A 22,647-nucleotide genomic window follows, 5' to 3' on the forward strand; every position below is an offset into this window, starting at 1 on the left:
CCACTGTGTGATTGTGAGCTGCGTAACAGCGAATCAGTTTTCTTATTATATATTTTATATATAGATAGATATATATATATATATATATATTATATTATATATATACATCTATATACTATATATAGTATACTTTATTTGCATTTAATTTTCTTATTTTAGCTCACAAAGTATAAATTAGTTTCTCCTCACAGGCTCTGATTATTTAATTAACATGATTGATTGATGCATTTAGATGTATTTTAATCAGCTTTTACAACATTTTGTCACATTTAGGACAGAAAAGTCTCTGAGAGACAAAAACATTTTAAATTCAATAATTAATATTAATTATTCATGAGATGTTGATTTATAATTATGTGTCAGTCTCTCTGTTGTCTGTTTAAACTGATTTAATTCATTTAATTGAACTTAAACTCGCTGTTTTTTGTGTTTTAACCTTTTTGTATTTCCTTGAACACTTCCGGCATTGTTTCGTAACGCGACACCTGTCGGTGGCTGGGGGCGGGGCTAAAGTGACCGAGAGCGGAGCTCACCTGGGTGTGTCCGGGGCTGTTTTTATCAGGTGGTGCAGTTTCAGTTGAAACATTTCAAGTCGAGCGAAGAAGAAGAAGAAGAAGAAGAAGAAGAGAGGAGACAAACAGAGGACAGGTGAGCTGCGGGTTTTAAACCCACTTTAACTTGTTTACCTGTAGGACGAGGACAGGTGTGCTGCTGTGAGATGCGGGTTTAAAATCAATTATCTCTTTAACATCATCTGTGCTGCTGCTGCTGCTGCGGAGAGGACATTTAATGCGTGAAAAAGTGCGTGATTTGTCATGAATGTAAACGTACAGGTGGTTTAATGTGGCTTAATTTAAATAAAACAGGAACGTTTGAGGTTTTAATCACATGAATATGAAGCGAGGAGACGTTTTTAGTTCCACTGCTGCCAGGAAAATGGCGGATTAAACTCTTAAAGGTTGTAAATTGATTTTTTTTTTTTATGTATTCATCATTTAAGTTCAATTTCTAAGTAAAAATGTTAAGAAATCTCCCTGATCCAGATGTTTTTGTTTGATTTTTGGAGTTTTAATCAGACAAAATATCTTTTTTTTAACCTATAAGTGACCTAGATGACATTTTTTGATCAAAATAATCATCAGATTAATCTTTGACATTACATAACTGATCAAGGCTTCGCTACAAATGAGTCTAACTTCCCTTTCATTGTTGTTTTATCGTGACGAAACTTGGATTTTTATTCATGTAGTAGATGAAGTATTGTATAAATGTCCACGCCTCCTTCGTCCCTCGTTATGAGACTCCTGCTATATCTGGATTTTTTTTGGATTTCAGTTGCGCTCCTACACCCAATTATTCTCCACGATACTATAATAATATACCTGCTAGTTAGTTAGTTAGTTAGTTAGTTAGTTAGTTAGTTAGTTAGTTAGTCATCATTTCCAGACTTCTTGTTAAGGGCATTGTGCCTATTTAGATATGCGATAGATGTCTTGGTGTAAAGATCAAACCTGAATCATTTAAACTTAATTTAGGGCGCCGTTAACCAGCTAACCCACCACGCCTGAACTAACTTAACTGGGTCAGTGAGGGGCCCAGTGTCAGCTCGCCCTCAATGAACGTCTCTGCGTCCATGAATCACCATCAATCTGTATTAAAGATGTTTTAATTTCTGTTTTAATGAGTCAGTCTGTCTCCTTGCAGATTTATCTTCGCAGAGCAGCGTCTAGTGGATCCAGCAGTCATGTCGTCGAGGCCCAACGGGAGTCCACCTCCGTACGAGTCGGACGGATAGTGAGTCAACTTTTGATTTATTTTAGTCTCAGCTCGAGCTGATGACAGACAGAGTGAATGAACCAGCGTTGTAGTCAAGACCAACTAAGCCGAGATCAAGTCATGACCATGCTTGGGTAGATTATATTCATTCAACTCTTTGGTTTCTACGTTGAGTTAGACTTTGGAGTATTTACAAACCTCTGTGTGTTCTTCAGATTAAATTTTTGTGGTTTTATTTCCAGATGATTTGGTTTGGACAGCTGCTAAGACCAAGGCCTTTTTAAAAAGTTGTCTCAAGCCCGATACCGATCTTGAGTGCTGTTAGTCTGAACTGATATGACGTCCTCCATACGGAAGCAAAGAAAGGCCACGTTCATTAGAAAATTAAAAGATAAAATACCGCTGGATTTAAAATATTTTACTTTGAAAATCATCTAGATGAATTTTGGGAGTTTTAAAATTGAAGTTTTCACAGAATTTCACAGAAAATTTTTATTTTTCCAGATTCAGAGAGAAAGTTTAAGTTTTTCTCGGCTGATTATACTGACAGAACGTGATCGCGATGGGATCTGATCGATTCCTTTCAGGCTTGATTGATTTGAAATTAGATTTTTTTCATCTTAAAGTCGAAATTGTTTCACCAATAAAACGACTTTAAGGGACTTTTTTATCCGAGGCGTACCCCGCCTCTCGCCCAATGTGGGATTGGCTCCAGCCTCCCTTGAACCCTGCTGAGGATAATTTAGTGCTATACACTTAAAAAACATCTTTTGTTTACTTTGAAACTCAAACATCGTCTTCCTGTCTTGTCCGTCTCTTCGCAGTAACGGCCCTCCACAGCCGGCCTATTCCTACTACCCGGACGACGAGTTCCAGCACTTCTACCGCTGGACGTCTCCGCCGGGCATCCTCAAGATCATGTCCATCATGGTCATCGTGATGTCCGTCGCCATATTTGCTTGCGTTGCCTCCACGCTGGCTTGGGACAGTCAGGGCGCCATGGGTGGCTTCGGGTACGGCGGTGGCGCGTACGGAGGAGGCGCATACGGAGGAACTTATGGAGGGAACTACGGCAGCTTTGGCGGTGGCGGTTATGGAGCCGGAAACAACTACGGATACGGTGGACTCGGAGGGAACTACAACGATCCCCGAAAGGGCAAAGGGTTTATCATCGCCATGGCGGCCATCACCTTCATTGCGTGCCTGGCCATCTTCATCATCATCGTGTCTCATCAGAGCCTATCAGAGAGCAGGAAGTTCTACCTGGCGGTCATCATCATCTGCGCAATCCTAGCGCTGCTAATGATGATTGCCGCCATAGTGTACTTGGTCGCGGTGAACCCGATGGCTCAGTCCTCCGGATCGGTCTACGGCAGCCAGATCGCCGGTCTGTGCGCTCAGTACCAACAACCGCAACCTTCAGGAGTGTTCGTCAACCAGTACCTTTACCACTACTGTGTCGTGGAGCCGCAGGAGGTGAATGTTTACCTCCTCCGTTCGTCTCCTCGTGTCGTTCGTCCGTAGTTCTGTCTGTAACTCGGTGGTTTGATGTCTCGTTTCAGGCCATCGCCGTGGTGTTTGGCTTCCTGGTCGCCATCGCGCTCATCATCATGCTCGTCTTCGCTCTGAAGACTCGCCAGAAGATCCAGAACTACGGCAAGAGCAACATTTTGTGGAAGAGGGTGAAGGTCATCGACGAGATGGAGCCGCCGCAGGACGTCGAGGCGTGGGTGAGTGACGCCGTGATTGGTTGAAATTCAGCTCACTGTCATAGAGGACGAAAGAAACCAGAAAATATTCAGATTCGAGCTGCTAAAATCAGCAAAATTTGATTAATTTATTGGGTAACGACTAATGGTTAATGGTTAATTAGCTAATCGTTGCAGCTCTCCTTGAGATTAAACAATCGTTTCATTTCATAGACTAAATATTTATTTTCTCGATCAATCAATCAACATTTCAGTCTTTAAAATATAGAATAATCTGCTTCACAGTATCTTAAAGCTCATGGTGACGCCTTCACGAGATATTCAGTTTACAATTATGCAAAGCAGAATTTTAGTTTCGTGTTAATTAAATCTTCCTAATTGTTGACCTGACATGTTATAGAGCTGCAACGACTAGTCAATGAATCCGCAACAGTTTTGATCATCGTATAATGAGCAAATAAGCAAAGTTGACGAACATTTGCTGAGTAATACATGATAGTGACGTGGATATCTTTTTGGATTTTGGACCGTTTGTGGGACAAAACAAGACACTTAAATACAATAAAGACAATCTTTCCCTATATCGTGAATTAAAGTAGTCTTTTCTCGATCAATCGATTAACATTTTAGGCAATAAAATATAGAAAAAAATACCTCAAAATATCCTAAAACTCGTGGTAAAGTCCTCATGTTGCTTGTTTTGTCCCAAACAGTTAATATTTTTTGGATTTTAGATGGTTTGTCGGACAAAACAGCTTCTGTGGGAAGTAATAACGGGTATTTTCACCGTTCCCTGACACATTTTAAAGACAAAACAATGAATTTTAAGCTCTCAGATCTGATCTTAAAGAGCTGCCTGGTAGAGAGTGTAAACATCAGCTGGAGTGGTTGAACCGGTTCACCTGTTTTTTACAAGCGGGGGGAGGAGAAGCTCCTTCTTCTTCGTGTGCTCGGTTTCAAGGTGTGGCGTGTACACAGATGACAGTTTCAATCTGAACGTGTCGTAAAGGAAGAAGAATTCCAGCAATGACAACCCGGACTCCGTAAAAATCCAGCATGAACAGAATCAACACAACATGAATCACGCTTTCTGCAGCTATTCTCAGAAGCGTTTTGCAACAGGCCTCACATTTGACACACTCTTAAGCAGCGACGAGTAGGTGAGTCATTACTGTTAATAGCTGGAAGTCATGATGACATTCAGCTGCACTGCAGAGCTCTGAGGAGGAAGAACAGGTCGGACTGGTACTCCAGAACCCACCAAACTTAGCAGACACAAGACACTGCAGCATGTAACGCGACACTGGGACCCAGAGGCGTTTATTTCACTGCAGCTTGTGGAAACCCGCCTGAAAGTGCTGAGTGTGTGTGTGCAGCGACCTGCAGCACATACATGTTGTTATGGAGGGTGCAGCTTCATTATGTCGCATATTTGCACAGGACAAGTCCATGCAGGTGTATCATACCTGAGCTGGGAGAGATCCAGAGGGAGCCACCCGTCAAAGGTTGTTTGTGAACGGGCTGATTAGTTTTTTATTTATTATTGTGGATTATTGGTCGTAGTTTGAATATGGGTGCAGCTTTCGTTTCTGGGCTGCAACTAACGACTGATTAATTCACTACAGATTAATTGTTTGGTTGCTAAAAGTCAGAAAATAGTGTCCAACAGTCAAACCCCCAAGTAAATTCATTTAAAATCATATAGGACAAAGAAAGCATCAAATACTCACGTTTGTGTGCCTGAAACAGGCAAATATTTGGCATTTTAGCTTAAAATGATGAAGATAATGTCTTGGTTTGCAGTCCAAAACTCAAATATATTTATTTTTAATCATGCATTTCAAAGAAAAACATCAAATACTCACATTTGTGTGCCTAAAACTAGAAAATATTTGACATTTTTCCATAAAATGTCCAAGATACAATGGTTAAATGTCTCGTTTTTGTCGCTCCAACAGTGTAAAACCCAAATACTCAGATTTGTGTGCGTGGAACAAGCAGATATTTGAATTTTTTTCTTTGAAATGATGAAGATAATGTTGCAGAATGTCTTGTTTTGCAGTCCAAAACCCAAATATATTCATTTTTTAATCATATATGACAAAGAAAACATTAAATATTCATATTTATGTACCTGAAACTAACAAATATTTGACTTTTTTGCTTAAAATGTTCAAGATTAAGTTGTAAAATGTCTCGTTTTGCCTCTCCAACCAGCCAAAACTCAAATATATTCACGCTTTTTATTTAAAAATTTGCTCCAACACACAAGTATGAATATAAACATGTATTTTTTTTAAATATTTGATGCTAAAATGTGAATTTTTCTCCTCACAGGTGAACAATGTGTCGGTCGCTCCCGAAGCTCTCCCGATGTCGGACTACCCGGAGAAGCTGAGAGGCTCCAGGAGTCACCTGGACGATGAAAGCACCAACTATGACAAACCACCCTACAACTACACCCCTCAGTGAGTAACCTGACGGAGCACAGAGAGAGAGAGAGGTGTGTGCAGCTCCTCTGTGTTCCAGTTCAACACAGCGTATTAAGAGATGTGTGTCGCTCTGAGATTATTTCAAAGGTACAAAAAGATTTCAGATCTAGAATCTCTGAGGATGAACGACATGTGGACATGTCCTGCAGCAGTTTAACCTAAAACCTGAATAAAAACACAAAAAGGAAAAGTTTGTTCTGCACGTGGATCTGAAGGACTCGACAGGTTTGAATTCATTTTCTCTGTGAAGCACTTTGAGCTACACGTTTGCATGAAAGGTGACACATAAATAATAGGAATACTGCATAGTTGGCGTTGGCGTCTTCAAATTGTTGCTGTCAAAAAAATCTGGGAGCAGCTCATGTTTGTTTTTTTCTGCACACAAATGCTACCGAGTCATGTGACTGACGCCTGACGCTGAAACTAGGTGACATACTTTCAGTGCAGAAAAGAAAACAGGAAGTCATCGTCGACCTTTAATCGTCCGCGATGAACCGAGAGATCATAAATCATAACAGCTGCAGTTCACTTCCTCTTTTGTCTCGTAAGAAAGTCACTGAAGAGCAAAGAGGTTTGAACTTTACAGACAAATCACACCTACAGGAGTTCCCTCAGTCTGTTCTGACTTTAACAGTGTGAACTGTCCCTCGTCCCTCAGGCCTGCAGAAGAGGAGGTGCCTTTGCAAAACGGCGTCCCGTACAGCAACAGCTCGGAGGTGGCCAGCTCGGCCGGGAGGCCCAAAAAGAGACGAGCGGGTCGGCCACGACGCGCCGACGGACAGGACAACGACACCGACTACTACTCCTCAGGAGACGAGCTGGACGACGACGACTTCAACAGGTAGGAAGAGATTCAAGACGACACGTCCAGAGGAGAGTTCAGATCCTAAGTGACGTATTATCAGCAAAATGTAAATAAAAACTATTACCTAATAACTACAGACAGGCAGAAACAGCAGCCTTAAATCTGCTGACTCTGCATGTGTGCAAACTCAGTCAAATGAACTAAACTGAGCCCATGAAGCAACAGATACCTCTGACGCTCTGATCTTCTTTCCATCGTTTAAATGTGTCTCCTCTTCTTCTTCTTTTCCGACTTCAGCGAGTTTCCTCCCATTGCGGACGAGCAGCAGCGCAGCGACTACAAGCGTGAATTCGACCGTGACCACCAGGAGTACAAAGACCTGCAGGCGGAGCTGGACTCCCTCAACAAGAAGCTGTCCGACGTGGACCGAGAGCTGGACGACCTGCAGGAGGGAAGCCCGCAGTACCTGGTGAGAGATTCATATTTGTTTTATATGGCGAGAATCGAACAACAAATGTCCGATATTTGTTTTACACCTCCTCAGATTTAATGTCACGCTCTTCAGTTTTGTTTCTAGCAGCAGCAGGCTGCAGTTTCTAAAAGAAAAGAGCTCCTGCAAACGGACTCAGTTACAGACGTCATGGAGCATTTAACATAAGAGATTTTATTATCTATAAGCTGATGTCAGTGTTGTGTTTACAGTCTCCTCTGCTGCCCCCAAGTGGCCAAAAGTTTTAAGTTATAGAGATTAAAAAAAAATATTTATGTAAAATCTTGTTAAATTTGATTTGAAATGTGACAAATTGTTCTTGTTCCCTTTTAAACAGGACGCTCTGGACGAGTACAACAGGATAAAGAACATGAAAAAGGTTTGTGACAGTCATCAGAGCTTCTGCTTATTAATTTAATGTTGATTAATAAACATACGGAAGACCTGAGAGGGAAAAAAAAGATCTGGTGATCCATTTTCTTGCTTCACACTTTACAACGTGAGAACAATCAGGCCTTATCTGACTCGACGTGCTGCCAGATTCCTGATACAGGCTGCGGTCGTCTCTCCATACTTTCCTTTACATTCAGTCATTCAAGTGAAGCTGCTGTAAGATTGTGTTGTGAGGGAGATCCTGACCCGCCGTGCATGGTGGTAATGGGTAAACAAGAGGGACTTACCGGCTGTTTTCTGAAGATTCAGGGAGGGCTGATTGGGATGTTGATGGAGTATGAAGCATGCTCATGTCAGTGACCGTCAAGAGGGTCAAGAAGGAACTTGAAAGTTACGATGGCAACTCAAAAAAACAGAACATTTATTCCTCTCGGTGGTTTCCGCAATTGACCCCAAACTCATCATCTGTTTTTATCATTTCGTCTCCACAGACTCCAGACTACCAGGTGAAGAAGCGGAGGTGTAAATACCTGAAGTCCAAACTGAACCACATCAAGAAGATGGTCAGCGATTACGACCGCAGGAACTGACAACATCTCTGAACGGATTTCACGCCTGTCCCAAGACGAGACAGAAGAGACTGAAATCAGATTTTTGTTTGAGCGGTGGGGTTGAATGTTTCAGACGTTTCCGTTCTGTCTGCGCTGATGTGAAACACTGCAAAAGTTTTGTTTTTTTTTAAGCAGAGGAAACAAATATTCTGTTTTGTATTATACCGATGTTTGTGTTCTGAGCATCACCTGCCATAGGAACTGTTAAATGTATTTATTCTAAACCACCAGATTGTGGCGTGAACACAAATCGATACATAATCCCCCCCGTTTGTTTTGAATAGCTCTTCGACACGAGATGCTCATATTTTAACCCTCGTTTTTAAAGTAAGCCTGTAAATATGTGGGAAACACTGATGTTTTTTAGCCGTTCGTGGAACGTTTGTGTTTTTATGGTGCGTTTCTTTTAACGATGGTAGAACAAACAAACACTTTGAAAATGATTGTGCGTGTTTAATGCATAGCGATGTACTTTTACAATGATTTGTGATACCTTTTTATGATAATAAATTCATTTATTAAACAGTTTTCTTGCTGTTCTTACACGGTAAGTGTCGACAGTGACTTTTCACAGACATGTTCGGGACTTCTTGTGCAAAATGGCGCGTGTGAAACACTCACAACCTCTCTTGATTTTTTTTTTTTTTTTTAAAAAGCCACCATGAGTAGAAAAGCGATTGCAGCGTCTTTAAAAAGCATTCGGAGCGTTGTTGCCTCTTTCACAGTGACTTTTTTTATTTTTTAGATGATGCCACTGCGGGGTGGCAATGTTTAAAAATCTGCACATCCTGAGGCGAATTCACAAAGAATTGTGCATCACTTGCAACCGCTGTCTGCAGAGGTTCAGTAATATTTGTAAAAATTAAAGCAACACTGTGTAACTTCAACTCCTAAACTAACATTCTAAATCCTGTTTACCCACACTGACCTGTGATCAGCTGAACGGTGTCTCTGTCATTCGTACGTCTGTTCTCACACTATGTAACTTTGGGCTCCGGGTCGGGAGAAGTACGTAACGCTTTACGGCACTAAGTCACACAGCAGCAACTATTTCACTGATTCTGGTGAAACTGGATCATATTTTATGGAGGAAATGTTTTCTGGTTTTCCCTCTGATGTCCTCCGGCTGCTCCGCCTCAACTCTCTGTGATTTACAGAGTTTATGATGGACAGTGAAGTAAACTGCTGACAGCTGTAGCTGCTGTTAGCTCATGTTAGCTCAGTCTGTTAGCTGCTGTTAGCTCAGTTTGTTAGCTGCTGTTAGCTCATGTTAGCTCAGTCTGTTAGCTGCTGTTAGCTCATGTTAGCTCAGTCTGTTAGCTCAGTTTGTTAGCTGCTGTTAGCTCATGTTAGCTCAGTCTGTTAGCTGCTGTTAGCTTATGTTAGCTCATGTTAGCTCAGTCTGTTAGCTCATGTTAGCTCAGTTTGTTAGCTGATGTTAGCTCAGTCTGTTAGCTGCTGTTAGCTGCTGTTAGCTCATGTTAGCTCAGTCTGTTAGCTGCTGTTAGCTTATGTTAGCTCATGTTAGCTCAGTCTGTTAGCTCATGTTAGCTCAGTTTGTTAGCTGATGTTAGCTCAGTCTGTTAGCTGCTGTTAGCTAATGTTAGCTCAGTCTGTTAGCTCTATTTGTTAGCTTCTGTTAGCTAATGTTAACTTCATTTGTTAGCTGCTGTTAGCTAATGTAAGCTCAGTTTGTTAGCTGCTGTTAGCTAATGTTAGGTCAGTCTGTTAGCTACTGTTAGCTAATATAAGCTCAGTCTGTTAGCTGCTATTAGCTAATGTAAGCTCAGTCTGTTAGCTGCTGTTAGCTCATGTTAGCTCAGTTTGTTAGCTGCTGTTAGCTAATGTTAGGTCAGTCTGTTAGCTGCTGTTAGCTAATGTAAGCTCAGTCTGTTAGCTGCTGTTAGCTCATGTTAGCTCAGTCTGTTAGCTGCTGTCAGCTAATGTTAGCTCAGTTTGTTAGCTGCTGTTAACTAATTTTAGCTCAGTCTGTTAGCTCTATTTGTTAGCTGCTGTTAGCTCAGTTTGTTAGCTGCTGTTAGCTCATGTTAGCTCAGTCTGTTAGCTTTATTTGTTAGCTGCTGTTAGCTCAGTTTGTTAGCTGCTGTTAGCTAATGTTAGCTCAGTCTGTTAGCTGCTGTTAACTAATTTTAGCTCAGTCTGTTAGCTCTATTTGTTAGCTCAGTCTGTTAGCTCTATTTGTTAGTTGACGTCGACTCTTTAGTTTTTGATCATAAGTAATGTAATCTGAACAAATACTCGAGTACAGCTGAACATATTTACCACAGTAGGATTACACTAAGGCGGTAAATTGCTTCGCAGTGTTGCTTTGACAATTTCATGATTTGTTTTTTGTGTCTTACTCGTTGCAGGTTCAGCAGCTGCAAAATCTGTGAATTCGCCTCAGTGACTTTAAAGCTGCACTAATCAATATTTCTTCTATCAAGAATGCATCGAATGGACATAAATAACGTTAAAAGTGACAAATCTACAGAGAATCATCGGTACAATACTGTCATACGTCATATGTGCTGTTGCCTTTGAGTCCGTTTAGCTTATTGTTTTGGTTCCGCTCTCATCAACCTAGTTTCCCAAAAAAAAAAAAAGCTTGGATAAACCTACTCTATAGTGCCAGCATGAAACTGAATAAAAACACAGAGACTAGCTGTTGAACACCATGAAGCATTTAGAGCTTGGTATTTCAAAATACCCAAAATTGAGACCAAAACTGAGCTAAAAGTCACTTCTGCTGTATGTGTAACGACTTCATAAGACGACAGGAAGTCCGATGTTGTGTTTTTCCTGCTGCCCCCAAGTGACCAGAAAAGTGTTGCACATATAAACTGCACACTGAAGCTACATGCACAGTGACAACACACAGTACACTAAAGCAGAGGAAGATACATCGATAAAGGATATTTTGTCATTCTTGTACATCCTCTTTGGCTCATTGAATTTCACTACACGGACACTACATCACGTAACAAAACACTAAAACACGCTGATGAACTTCTCTTCCCCATCTTGGTCAAATTTCAAGCCGTGGTTTTGAACTGTTCGGTCTGGATCGAGTGTCTCCTCAGCAGCATCCGCCGGGTCATCTCTTTGGGGTGTCCAGGAGGTGCAGAGGGAAGGAAATTTCTCAAGCCGGGCTCTTTCTCACAGAAACCACTTCCAGCACTGGAGCTGAGGTTATAAACATTAAGGAGGGGGGTGTTGTTGGTGGAGTTGAGGGTCAAAGGTGGCAGAGATCTTGGCCTGACCTGGGAGTTGTGGTCCAACAAGAAGGCTCCAGACCCTCTGCGTTCAAACCCAGACAGCACCCTCCTGTTTGGGCCCGAGAATGACTCCCTGGATCCGAGCGTACTGGAGCAGCGTAAGGGCGCCAACCTCTTGCCATCTGCTAGGTCTCTTGTTCTTTGTTGGGACTCCTCGGGGAGGTTTTGGATGTCTACAGCTAGCTGAGGGTCAGAGCTGTAGATGTCCGCCCCAAGCTTGCGCCTCTGGATTATGCTATGCAGGCTCGATGAGGCCATGCTGTGGAGTGGAGTGCTAAGAGTTTTCCCACTTGAAAAGGAGGAAGATGAGGCGATTGTATCCGTTCCAAGGTTTACAGAGTGGAGGTTGGGGTGGGAGGCTGAGTGGGATGAGATGAGACCTGGCAAGGACATCTTTTGTTCCACGTGTTTGGCACATTCACTCTTTCCGTTTCCTTCGAGTCCTTTGTCCCTCGCCAGTTGTCCTTCATAGCATCTGAAGCTGCCAGTTGAATTTACGCTGTTGTCCCCATCCGGTTTTAAGAGAGCGAGCTCCTCACTTTCACTGAGGTCTTTGCCGCCCGCCGGAAGCTGCTGGGTGAGCAGAGACGCTGGGATCTTTAGCCAGGGCTCAGAGTTCAACCTCAGGAGGGGCTGCTGCAGTCCGTTTGGCACCGCTTGGCCAAGTCGTTGAAACCTCGATGGGGAACATGGATGGGAGTTTACCCCACAAGACTGGGCTTCTTTGAAGGAGAAGACGGGCTTTGGGGGACACAGGGTAGAGGAGGAGCACTGGGGGGAAGTGATGAGCTGAATTTCAGAAGGAGATGCAGGAGCTGCTGACGTTGTTTTGTCCGTCTGGTCAAGAGGACTAAGTGGAGGAATGCTGAGGTACTGCTTGGCTTGTAGTTTCCCACATGGGAATTTGTCAGTCGTTATGATAATCACCTCTTTGCCCTTAGCCTTGCACGTGTCCAGCATTAACTTCAGAACCTTCCAGTCTCCAGCCATGACTGCGTAGACCAACGCTGATGTCCCGGACTGATCTTCCAGGCTAATGTCGGCTCCACTGGCCAGGAGTAGAGACACCACCTCGGTACCTGCCTGCTCCTGACAGGCGTGCATCAGCGCAGAGCGACCTTCCTTGTCCTGGATGTTCGGGTCTGCTCCTTTCTCTAGAAGAAACTGGACCAGCTTGACCCTGCTGGCGCTCTGGGCATCGATATGTTGGGTCCTGCAGGCCACCATCAGGGGTGTTTGGCCTTGGCTGTCACTCTCGTTGATGTAAGCGCCTCCCTCCAGGAGCAGCCGTGTGAGTCGCAAGCGGCGGAGGAAGACTGCTTTTAGCAAGGGATTACCTGAATCCATAGCTACCCCAGGATTACAGCCTTCGCCCTCCATCCCTCTTGGTCCCAGCAGGTGGTTTTGGAGATGTAGTCGGACAGGTTTCTGCAGAAATTAACAAGATACAAAGATGTAAGACAGTTGCACACAACCTAGGATGAGGTAGCTAAATGATGCTTGTCTGGTGCTAGTGTCAGCGATATGTCCAGAGGATTGTGTTGGGTTTGTGGGTGTTGTTCGAGGGGTTCGGTTCTAGAGCCCTCTTGGTATCGTGGACTCTTACTTAGACTTCATACCTCACGCTCTGGGTGAATACTTAATTCTGACTGGCTGCAGGGTGTCCAGATATAGGACTAATTAAGTAGGTACAGGAAACTGTCTGTCCAACTTCGAAGTGTAGTTTTCAGTACCTCATCCTCTGACCATGTAACTACTATGAAACAATCAGGAAATAACATTTTATTCTGTCGTTTCACTGGTTTTCTTGATACCAGCGCTCCCTCACTCTCATTCACTCATGTCTACATCACTCAACCACTGCTTGCTTGCACTTTCCCTAATGTCCTTTAAGAGGTGTCAACAATCAGGAATTCATTCTGCATTAAATCTCCGTTCTGTTCTGGCCTCCCTGTCATCCATTAATCCCTGATAATAGACGCCTTGTCGGATATCATCCCTGACATAAACAGCAGTCTAATACCAACAAGGGAGCGTGAATCAATGTTTAGACCAGGAACCCGATCCCATATACCAGGGGTCTTCAACCATGGGTCTTTGACCCCTAGGGGGTCCACAGAGGTACTGCAGGGGGTCCACCAATTTTTGTCATAATAACTGACAATTTTCACCAAAGTAATGGTGACTGTGAGGATGCAGATAATTAAGAAACTACAAACAGCAAAGACATTTGCACTTGCAACTGGATGGATCAGTGGACATGCACAGCTCTTGGCGTTAATAATAAACAACAATAACTATGACATAACTTTTTTTAAAATCAACCATAAACACATTTCGGCTAATAACCCAGTATATGAATAGGTTAATACCATGAAATACACGTTAATTAAAGTAAATATAAAAAAGACCCCTGCCATATGCCATTTATTCACTTTCACCTTCTCATTTTTCCCACTTTTATTTTGTAATTTAAGACACAATATATATTCATTTTATCGAATATTTAATGTCCTTTAATCTCCTCTCTTAAACCGCACCGTATCAAACAGTTTATATGCTGCTTCTACACGTGAATCTACTCGTACATGAAACATATTTTGGATTTGGAAAATGAGAACCTATAAAGCTCTTGTCTCTTTTTTTTTTGTTGTTGTTTGTTTGCATATAGGTTCCATTCAACGGTTTCTTTTCATACGCTCGTCCTCCGCAGCACCAGCAGAGGCAGCCACTTTCTATCAGCCTTTGTACTGTGTGTCCTTGCTTCTCTTCTATTAGACCAGATAAGGTGACAGTTACCAAAGTCTCAGACAGATATTCCTGCGTGAGTCACAGTCTATGAAACTGAAACACGGCAAGGATTTACATCTCTAAAGGGGAAAGGCGTTATTTTAGTATGTTGCAACGGTATGCAAAGAGGCAACAGTCACTTGGTGTGTGTTTGTGTGGAGCCCCATAAATGTGGATGAAATGATGCTGTAATGACATTAAATGACAGACTGAACAGGTGGTCATCGCAGATTTAAGCAATAAAAACACATTTTCAGGCGAGTCTTTGGTCTCATTGTTTAAACCCTGCTGCGTGTCTGCAACATGTTTGACTATATATGCTTAAATGTGTCATATATTGTGCATCTGCATGTTACTTCACATGTGGGTTGATGTACTTGCGTGGCCCCCATTGTGTGACTGAAATTGCACAATGATTAGTGGCCTACATCGTACTGCATGTATTGCATGTGTTGCTAATAGCAATGCTCCAGTTTCCACATAGTAACAAATCAATGCAATCTGCACTCCTGCACATTTGATTCGAGGGGAAACAATGAGATTTAAGTGTTGAATCTTTTCATGAGACTTGTTGACAATGAGGAAAATATAGAATAAACGGCATATTTATCCTTTGTCATGGTGTTTACATCCACAGAAGACTTATTTAAAATCAGCTTTTCGCTGCCCTCTCTGAGCTGAACTTTTGTCGGATGCTTCGTTTCTATTTATTCCTGGCACTTATGTTGGAAGTGCTGCATATGGATGAGGAACAGTTGGTTGTTTTCTATACGATGCCTCCTCGTTAACTACAAAAACCTCAATAAAAAGGTGCCAGCTGGCTGGACTGAAGTTTCTGGAAAGAAAAACACATCATTGTGGAACTTTTCTCTCTGAAACTAAAATATTTTAACTGTCTCCGTCATCCGTACGTCTGTTCTCACACTATGTAACTTTGGGCTCCGGGTCGGGAGAAGTACGTAACGCTTTACGGCACTAAGTCACACGGCAGCAACTATTTCACTGATTCTGGTGAAACTGGATCATATTTTATGGAGGAAATGTTTTCTGGTTTTCCCTCTGATGTCCTCTGGCTGCTCCGCCTCAACTCTCTGTGATTTACAGAGTTTATGATGGACAGTGAAGTAAACTGTAGCTGCTGTTAGCTAATAGGGAAGTGTTAGTGTTTGGGTACCACCGGGAAGAGGAGGGCAAATACCGATGGAGTGGAGTGGAGCCAGTGTCGTGCCAGAACTGGAGCTGGGCAATGTAACCGGGCTCAGCAGCCTCTATGGACATAATGGCAGAGGAGAAGAGAGTGAAGAGGACGCTGAGAGAGTGAGCGAGCAAGAAGCCGCCGGACAAGAGTAAATGTGGGACTGACTTTTAGTGGTTGGTGAGAGCTTGGTGAAATAAAAGGCTGAAAGACAGACGCCGAGCTGGGCTGACTGCTGTCAACTGTAGCTGCTGTCAGCTAATGTTAGCTCAGTTCGTTAGCCGGGCAGCCCGATTGTGCACCGGGCACCAGAGGAGTGTTAGTGTTTGTACCACTGGAAAAGAAGAGGAGGTTTACAGGGTACAGGGTACGGGGAATGCTGACAGATAGTGGAGCCGATGTTGTGCCAGAACCGGAGACAGGACAGAGGCGAAAAAAGATTGAAGACGATGATGATAAATAAATAAAATGAGCGAGTGAGCGAGCGAGAAGCTTGCTTGCTTATTCATTCCTGCAGCACTCCGTAAGAAACCTGTAACAAAGTGTTTTAATGACAAAATGATTGCCCTGTGGAGCGGTGATGAAAAGATGAAAGCATCGACCAAAAAAAAAAAAAAAAAAGGAGCAGCATGATTAAATGCAAACCACCTCCACCTCATCTGTCAAACGCGGTGCAGGTGGTGTTTTGTCTTGGACGTGAGTGGCTGCCTCTGGAAAGAGCTCAGTGATGATGTCACCGCTGACAGCAGCAACAGGATGAAGCAGAAGAAGAAGAAGACGACAGAAAATGTCGCCTCCTTATCTCCAAAGTCAATAAATCAAAACGATGTTCTGTTTACAGATGTGGCAGAACATCTGCGGGTCACAGACTTCAATCAGTTATTGATCAGAACGCCTGTTTTAACCCTCGATTGCAGAAGAATTAAAGATTGGTTTACTCGTCATTGTCATATAGCGTTGCATTATGGGATCTGTAGTATTCTAATATCACTGTCTTTCAGCCTTTTATTTCACCAAGCTCTCACCAACCACTAAAAGTCAGTCCCACATTTACTCTTGTCCTCCATCATCGTCCTCTTCGGTCTCTTCTCCTCTGCCATTATGTCCATAGAGGCTGCTTAGTTACAGCGCCTGCTTGCCCAGCTCCGGTTCTGGCACAACAATGTCAGCATTCCCCTGTAATCCTCCTCTCCTTCTTCCTGGTGATACAAACACTAACAAACTGAGCTAACAGCAGCTACAGTTTACTTCACTGTCCATCATAAACTCTGTAAATCACAGAGAGTTGAGGCGGAGCAGCCGGAGGACATCAGAGGGAAAACCAGAAAACATTTCCTCCATAAAATATGATCCAGTTTCACCAGAATCAGTGAAATAGTTGCTGCTGTGTGACTTAGTGCCGTGAAGCGTTACGTACTTCTCCCGACCCGGAGCCCAAAGTTACATAGTGTGAGAACAGACGTACGAATGACAGAGACACCGTTCAGCTGATCACAGGTCAGTGTGGATCAACATGATTTAAAATATTGTTAGCTGACATTCAGGATGAACACATAGCGTTGTCCGTTTGAGGTTTTAAAATCTTAAACATCTACTGAGATTCTGCAGTTTAGAGCCCTCCAAACATCGGGGCACTCCATGTACTACACTGTGTATCTTAATGTGGATGTAAACACCCTCACATCAACGTCTCCATACTTACAAACTGTACTGTTTGTACTGTACACACACTGCGCGCTCCTCGTATATTACAGTGTGTTGCAGTGTTTTGTTTCCACCCTGCAGGCTTTGCAGAAAACTCCACTTCACCTGAACAGGCTGAGCTCAACACTCATCCTCTGTGAGAGCCCACTAACAATGTGTGTGTGTGTGTGTGTGTGTGTGTGTGTTTGCAGTGCACATGTCAGAGCTGTGTGTAGCACACTCTCAAACAAGACAAAACGTGTTAGTCAGACTTGATTAAATGCTGCATAACGTGACATTTCCCTCTGAGTTATCGAACAGATTCTGTCAAAAAAAGGTCACAAGAATTAAAGATTGAATGTCCTGTGTGTGTGTGTGTTTGTGTGTGTGTGTTTGTGTGTGTGTGTGTGTGTGTTTGTGTGTGTGTGTGTGTGTGTGTCTTCATACTTACCAACCTTCAGCTGTGTGTGATCAGTCCTCTCTTGCAGACATTTACTCCCTTGTTGCAGAGACTGCGACTGACGTCCTCAGTGACCAGGCGGTGTTGTGTGTGTGGAAGTCAGAAGAGGCAGCAGCAGCAGCAGCAGTCAAGGTTTTTCAGATTGTGTTTGCTCCTCAGACAAAGTATGTGATGATGGAGTGAGAGAGAGAGAGAGAGTGAGTGAGTGAGTGAGAGAGAGTGATAGAGGCTTGTCGTCAGGCTGGTCTAAGAAATGGTTAATCCATCATCACCGCAGCAGCAGCAGCAGTAAGCAGAGCTCTGGAGAGTTACAGAGAAAAAGGTTGACAGAGATGAACACACAAGGTGAAGCACTATAGCAACCCAGCGCTGCAACACACACAGCAGCATGTCTGATTTGTCTTTCCATTTACAAAAAAACAAAACAAATGGGAGTTCTGATTCAGCCTTTTAATTGTGGCCGCCTCGCAGGACTTTTCTCTTCTTTAGTTTACGCTCAGAGAGAAGAAGAAGAAGAAGAAGAAGAAAAAATATATATATTTATTTTGTCCACCTTATCAATGACATCTCCATGACAACCATCAAGGAGGCCGGATGACGGCACATGTTGTAATTGTGCGAGAGGAAACTGTTCTTTGTGCCTGTGTGGGAGTGTGTATGCACCTGTGTGTGTGTGTGTGTGAATAAGATGCCGTGCATACACTTTGCTTGCATGCACAAGATTCATTTATCGTAATATCAAATATATGAGGAGGGTCGATGTTTGATTGATTTATTGGAAATATCTGCACAAATTTAAGATTAAAGACGATTAAAGCTGGTTGCGGTTTGTTGCAGATCAAACATCAGCTCATTTTTTTAAAGAGTCCTTCATGAACTGAAAAAAGAAAAAATGCAAATTGCAGTTCTGCATCACATTTAAGAAAAAACACTGTTCTTTGTGTCCTCCGTGCCCAGACGGTTACCAGCCCGGCTGTTAATTGTCAGGACCGCGGTACAGTTTCTATCACTTTTCTGTAGCCATAGAAACACTGTGACTTTTCACGGAGCAGTTTGTGAATCCACCACAAGATGTCAGCGTCTGACCTATGCACAGTGAGTTGAAACAAACACAGTCCTGTGGTAGATCCTCCTTCGTGGAGGTTGTTGGTTGCTGAAACTGTTTCAGAAACGTGTTGTTGGTCTTTTTTCGCGATCTAAATTCAGCATCTCTCTCCTGGAGTTGGTCTTTCACACACAGGGCACTAGAGGGGTGAAGTTCAAATGTTCAGGCTTCTCTGAAGATGATGTACAATGCTACCACCAATAGAAAAATAGTTTGTCCATCTTTTTGTGGGGTGGGCAGACCTCCACAGGCATCGTTGGGTGATGATCTGAGATGTTCTTGATGTTCCCCTGGATCATTTCTGTCAAAGTGGATCAGCATTTACCTCCAACATCGGATGGTAAAAGAGAAGGAGGTCTCTCCAAACCACAGAACAAAGTTTGGTCCAGATGGATGTCTCGTCTTTCCATAAAACCTGGAACATCGCGATTGGCTTGGTTTTGGGCAGGCCTTCGATACCGTGGGCTTGAATCCCGACAACTTTGCTAACAGCCAATCATCAACCAATCATCAATCATCTTGCCCGCTCACTCTCTTCTTTTCGCTTCCTCCGTCAGCGTCCTCTTCGGTCTTTTCTCCTCTGCCATTATGTCCATAGTGGCTGCTGAGCCCGGTTACACTGCCGCCTGCTCTGGTTCTGGCACGACACCAGCTCCTCTCCCGCGTCAACCTCGGGAATCGAGAGAAAAGTTGCTTTAACAAACAGTGATACAGAGTTGTGACTCGTCGTCATGAGTTGTTGATTTCACTTTCACACCCACATGGACTAAACTCTCTCTTACATTGATGCATCAGTATGGACTGTAATATTAGTCACAGGAGTACTTCTGATACTTAATGTATTTGTACTTTTACTTGTTGAAGATCCACTGCTGGAGAGGTTAAATCTGGGTGAAACATTCTTTTTTTTTTTTATCACAGTTTCTATTTTGTTTCAAATGCAAGGCCTTTCTTTGCAACGTTGTGTAACAAACGCAGTTAATAATAATCTTCATGTTCGCTTTTTTATCCCCTCTGAGCTGCTGCCCAGTTCAGCTCTCCGCAGTGTTTGAGTCCTGGCGGTGAACAAGCAGCCATTTACCTGACACTTTCTCTGCCCTGTTCTGATGGAAATCAGCACTGTGAACAAGTACTCTCAGCTGGAAACAGGAGACACCCACGGGACTGTATGTTTAGCCATCATGACTAACCAGGCACCTGCTTGATTGCCCTCTTAGGGAGAGAGCACACTTTGGAGTTTTGTATTAGATCTTTTATTTTATAGATGCATCGTCACAGCTAACTGTCTTCTTCAGCTGACGGACTGAAGACCGAAGTGTCTTTTATTGTGTGAACGCAGCTCAGAGCTCTGTCTGTTTGTTTCACTTTGAAAATCACATTTTCACGTAATGTCAATTTTTCTGATTCACAGCATCAAGGTGAGAGTGAAGGTTAGACGACACAATGAGAGGCGTCTGACACGGTTGCTATTAGAAACACTGGCCGAGAGTTATTTGCCTTCAAATGATGATCAGGAACACGGTGCATGAAATTATATTAAAACCAGAACAATATTCTTTGTCTGTTTCTCACACAGCAGCAACTATTTCACTGATTCTGCTGAAACTGGATCATATTTTATGGAGGAAATGTTTTCTGGTTTTCCCTCTGATGTCCTCCGGCTGCTCCGCCTCAACTCTCTGTGATTTACAGAGTTTATGATGGACAGTGAAGTAAACTGCTGACAGCTGTAGCTGCTGTTAGCTCATGTTAGCTCAGTCTGTTAGTTGCTGTTAGCTCATGTTAGCTCGGTGTGTTAGCTGCTGTTAGCTCATGTTAGTGCAGTTTTTTAGCTGCTGTTAGCTCACGTTAGCTCAGTCTGTTAGCTGCTGTTAGCTCATGTTAACTCAGCTTGTTAGCTGCTGTTAGCTCATGTTAGCTCAGTGTGTTAGCTGCTGTTAGCTCATGTTAGCTCAGTTTGTTAGCTGCTGTTAGCTAATGTTAGCTCAGTCTGTTAGCTGCTGTTAGCTCATGTTAACTCAGCTTGTTAGCTGCTGTTAGCTCATGTTAGCTCAGTGTGTTAGCTGCTGTTAGCTCATGTTAGCTCAGTTTGTTAGCTGCTGTTAGCTAATGTTAGCTCAGTCTGTTAGCTGCTGTTAGCTCATGTTAACTCAGCTTGTTAGCTGCTGTTAGCTCATGTTAGCTCAGTGTGTTAGCTGCTGTTAGCTCATGTTAGCTCAGTTTGTTAGCTGCTGTTAGCTAATGTTAGCTCAGTCTGTTAGCTGCTGTTAGCTCATGTTAACTCAGCTTGTTAGCTGCTGTTAGCTCATGTTAGCTCAGTGTGTTAGCTGCTGTTAGCTCATGTTAGCTCAGTTTGTTAGCTGCTGTTAGCTAATGTTAGCTCAGTCTGTTAGCTGCTGTTAGCTCATGTTAACTCAGCTTGTTAGCTGCTGTTAGCTCATGTTAGCTCAGTGTGTTAGCTGCTGTTAGCTCATGTTAGCTCAGTTTGTTAGCTGCTGTTAGCTAATGTTAGCTCAGTCTGTTAGCTGGGTTGTGAGCTCAGAGCACCGGAGGAGTGTTAGTGTTTGTATCACAGGGAAGAGGAGGTTTTAGCGAATGCTGACAGGGAGCAGAGCCAGTGTTGTGCCAGAACAGGAGCTGGGTTGACCTTGCTTGATGTTTTCGACGTGTTTTCGGTAAATCGCAACAAAAACCAAATTTCTATGCAATGTTGCTACAAATGTTTATCCAAGTTTGGACTACTTCTTCCACCACAGTTGGTTTGACCTCTTTCACTGATATAAAACATATCAATTACAGCAGCTTTAATGGTAACTTTACATATTTATTTGCAGTCTGTGCTGTTGTTGTCTCCTCCTCTTATGTTTAGAGACATCACCTTTAATGTCAGCACCAGAAAAGCCTCCGAGTTGACTGAAATTAGGGAAACTATACAGTTTTTCTCCCCTTGTGAGTGAATTTAACGACACAGGAAGTTTATTTCCAGCCAAGACAATGTTGCTCAGATTTCTGTGGGCTAGAGAAATCACAGATCTGCAGACCACTAGACTAAAGGATTTGCAGTGTTGTGCAGGAGTCTGGGGTCTCCTCTGCCATTCGCTTGGTTGCACACAGGTGCTCTCCCAGAATAACACAGAAAACAGATGCAGAAGCAGCTGCGAATATAAAGTGTTGAAGAAATAACCACAAGAAAGAGGCTGCAACAGCTTCCGAAGAGCTCGACTGTACTGAGTGTCTGACTAATGAAACAATGCATATCATGGTCAGTAATGTTTGTGATTTATGTGCAGCAGTCATAGTGGCAGACGCACAGTAATAGTAATCCTCTATAATCCTTTGCTGGCTATATCTACAGATCAGAGTGCTGTTATTAAAGCCCCTTATGGCCCCACCCAAGACCACCCACTGTGCCACGATCAATGAAACTGTTCGTGTCGAGTTTAACTCCCATTGACCCACACTGACCTGTGATCAGGTGAACGGTGTCTCTGTCATTCGTACGTCTGTTCTCACACTATGTAACTTTGGGCTCCGGGTCGGGAGAAGTACGTAACGCTTTACGGCACTAAGTCACACAGCAGCAACTATTTCACTGGTTCTGGTGAAACTGGATCATATTTTATGGAGGAAATGTTTTCTGGTTTTCCCTCTGATGTCCTCCGGCTGCTCCGCCTCAACTCTCTGTGATTTACAGAGTTTATGATGGACAGTGAAGTAACCTGCTGACAGCTGTAGCTGCTGTTAGCTCATGTTAGCTCAGTCTGTTAGCTGCTGTTAGCTCAGTTTGTTAGCTGCTGTTAGCTCATGTTAGCTCAGTCTGTTAGCTGCTGTTAGCTCATGTTAGCTCATTTTGGCAGCTG

At 43.1% G+C, this 22,647-nt stretch overlaps 2 protein-coding genes across 3 annotated transcripts in view; one reads left to right on the top strand and one right to left on the bottom strand.

Moving 5' to 3' along the window:
• The first annotated feature begins 490 nt into the window (after window positions 1-490).
• oclna (occludin a) lies at window positions 491-8,804 on the top strand. The gene is made up of 9 exons (XM_010753030.3): window positions 491-648; window positions 1,705-1,794; window positions 2,601-3,252; window positions 3,339-3,506; window positions 5,823-5,953; window positions 6,636-6,818; window positions 7,080-7,251; window positions 7,610-7,651; window positions 8,157-8,804. Exons 2-9 carry the CDS (start codon window positions 1,745-1,747, stop codon window positions 8,253-8,255), a joined length of 1,497 nt encoding a protein of 498 aa, XP_010751332.2. The 5' UTR covers window positions 491-648; window positions 1,705-1,744; the 3' UTR covers window positions 8,256-8,804.
• A 1,625-nt stretch (window positions 8,805-10,429) lies between these two features.
• ankrd34ba (ankyrin repeat domain 34Ba) overlaps window positions 10,430-22,647 on the bottom strand; it is a 29,463-nt gene continuing 17,245 nt past the window's right edge. The window contains exons 2-3 of one of the 2 annotated variants that reach the window (XM_019278672.2): window positions 17,674-17,836; window positions 10,430-12,982 (exon numbers count right to left, since the gene is read on the bottom strand). In XM_019278672.2, coding sequence (XP_019134217.1) covers window positions 11,312-12,934 — 1,623 coding nt within the window. In that variant the 5' untranslated portion in view covers window positions 12,935-12,982; window positions 17,674-17,836 and the 3' untranslated portion in view covers window positions 10,430-11,311. Of the gene's footprint in view, window positions 12,983-17,673; window positions 20,372-22,647 lie in introns of those variants that run through there. The other variant, XM_010753034.3, reaches the window with a different exon arrangement.

The sequence above is a fragment of the Larimichthys crocea genome, chromosome IX (genome assembly GCF_000972845.2).
Source record: "Larimichthys crocea isolate SSNF chromosome IX, L_crocea_2.0, whole genome shotgun sequence".
Classification (NCBI taxonomy): domain Eukaryota; kingdom Metazoa; phylum Chordata; class Actinopteri; family Sciaenidae; genus Larimichthys; species Larimichthys crocea.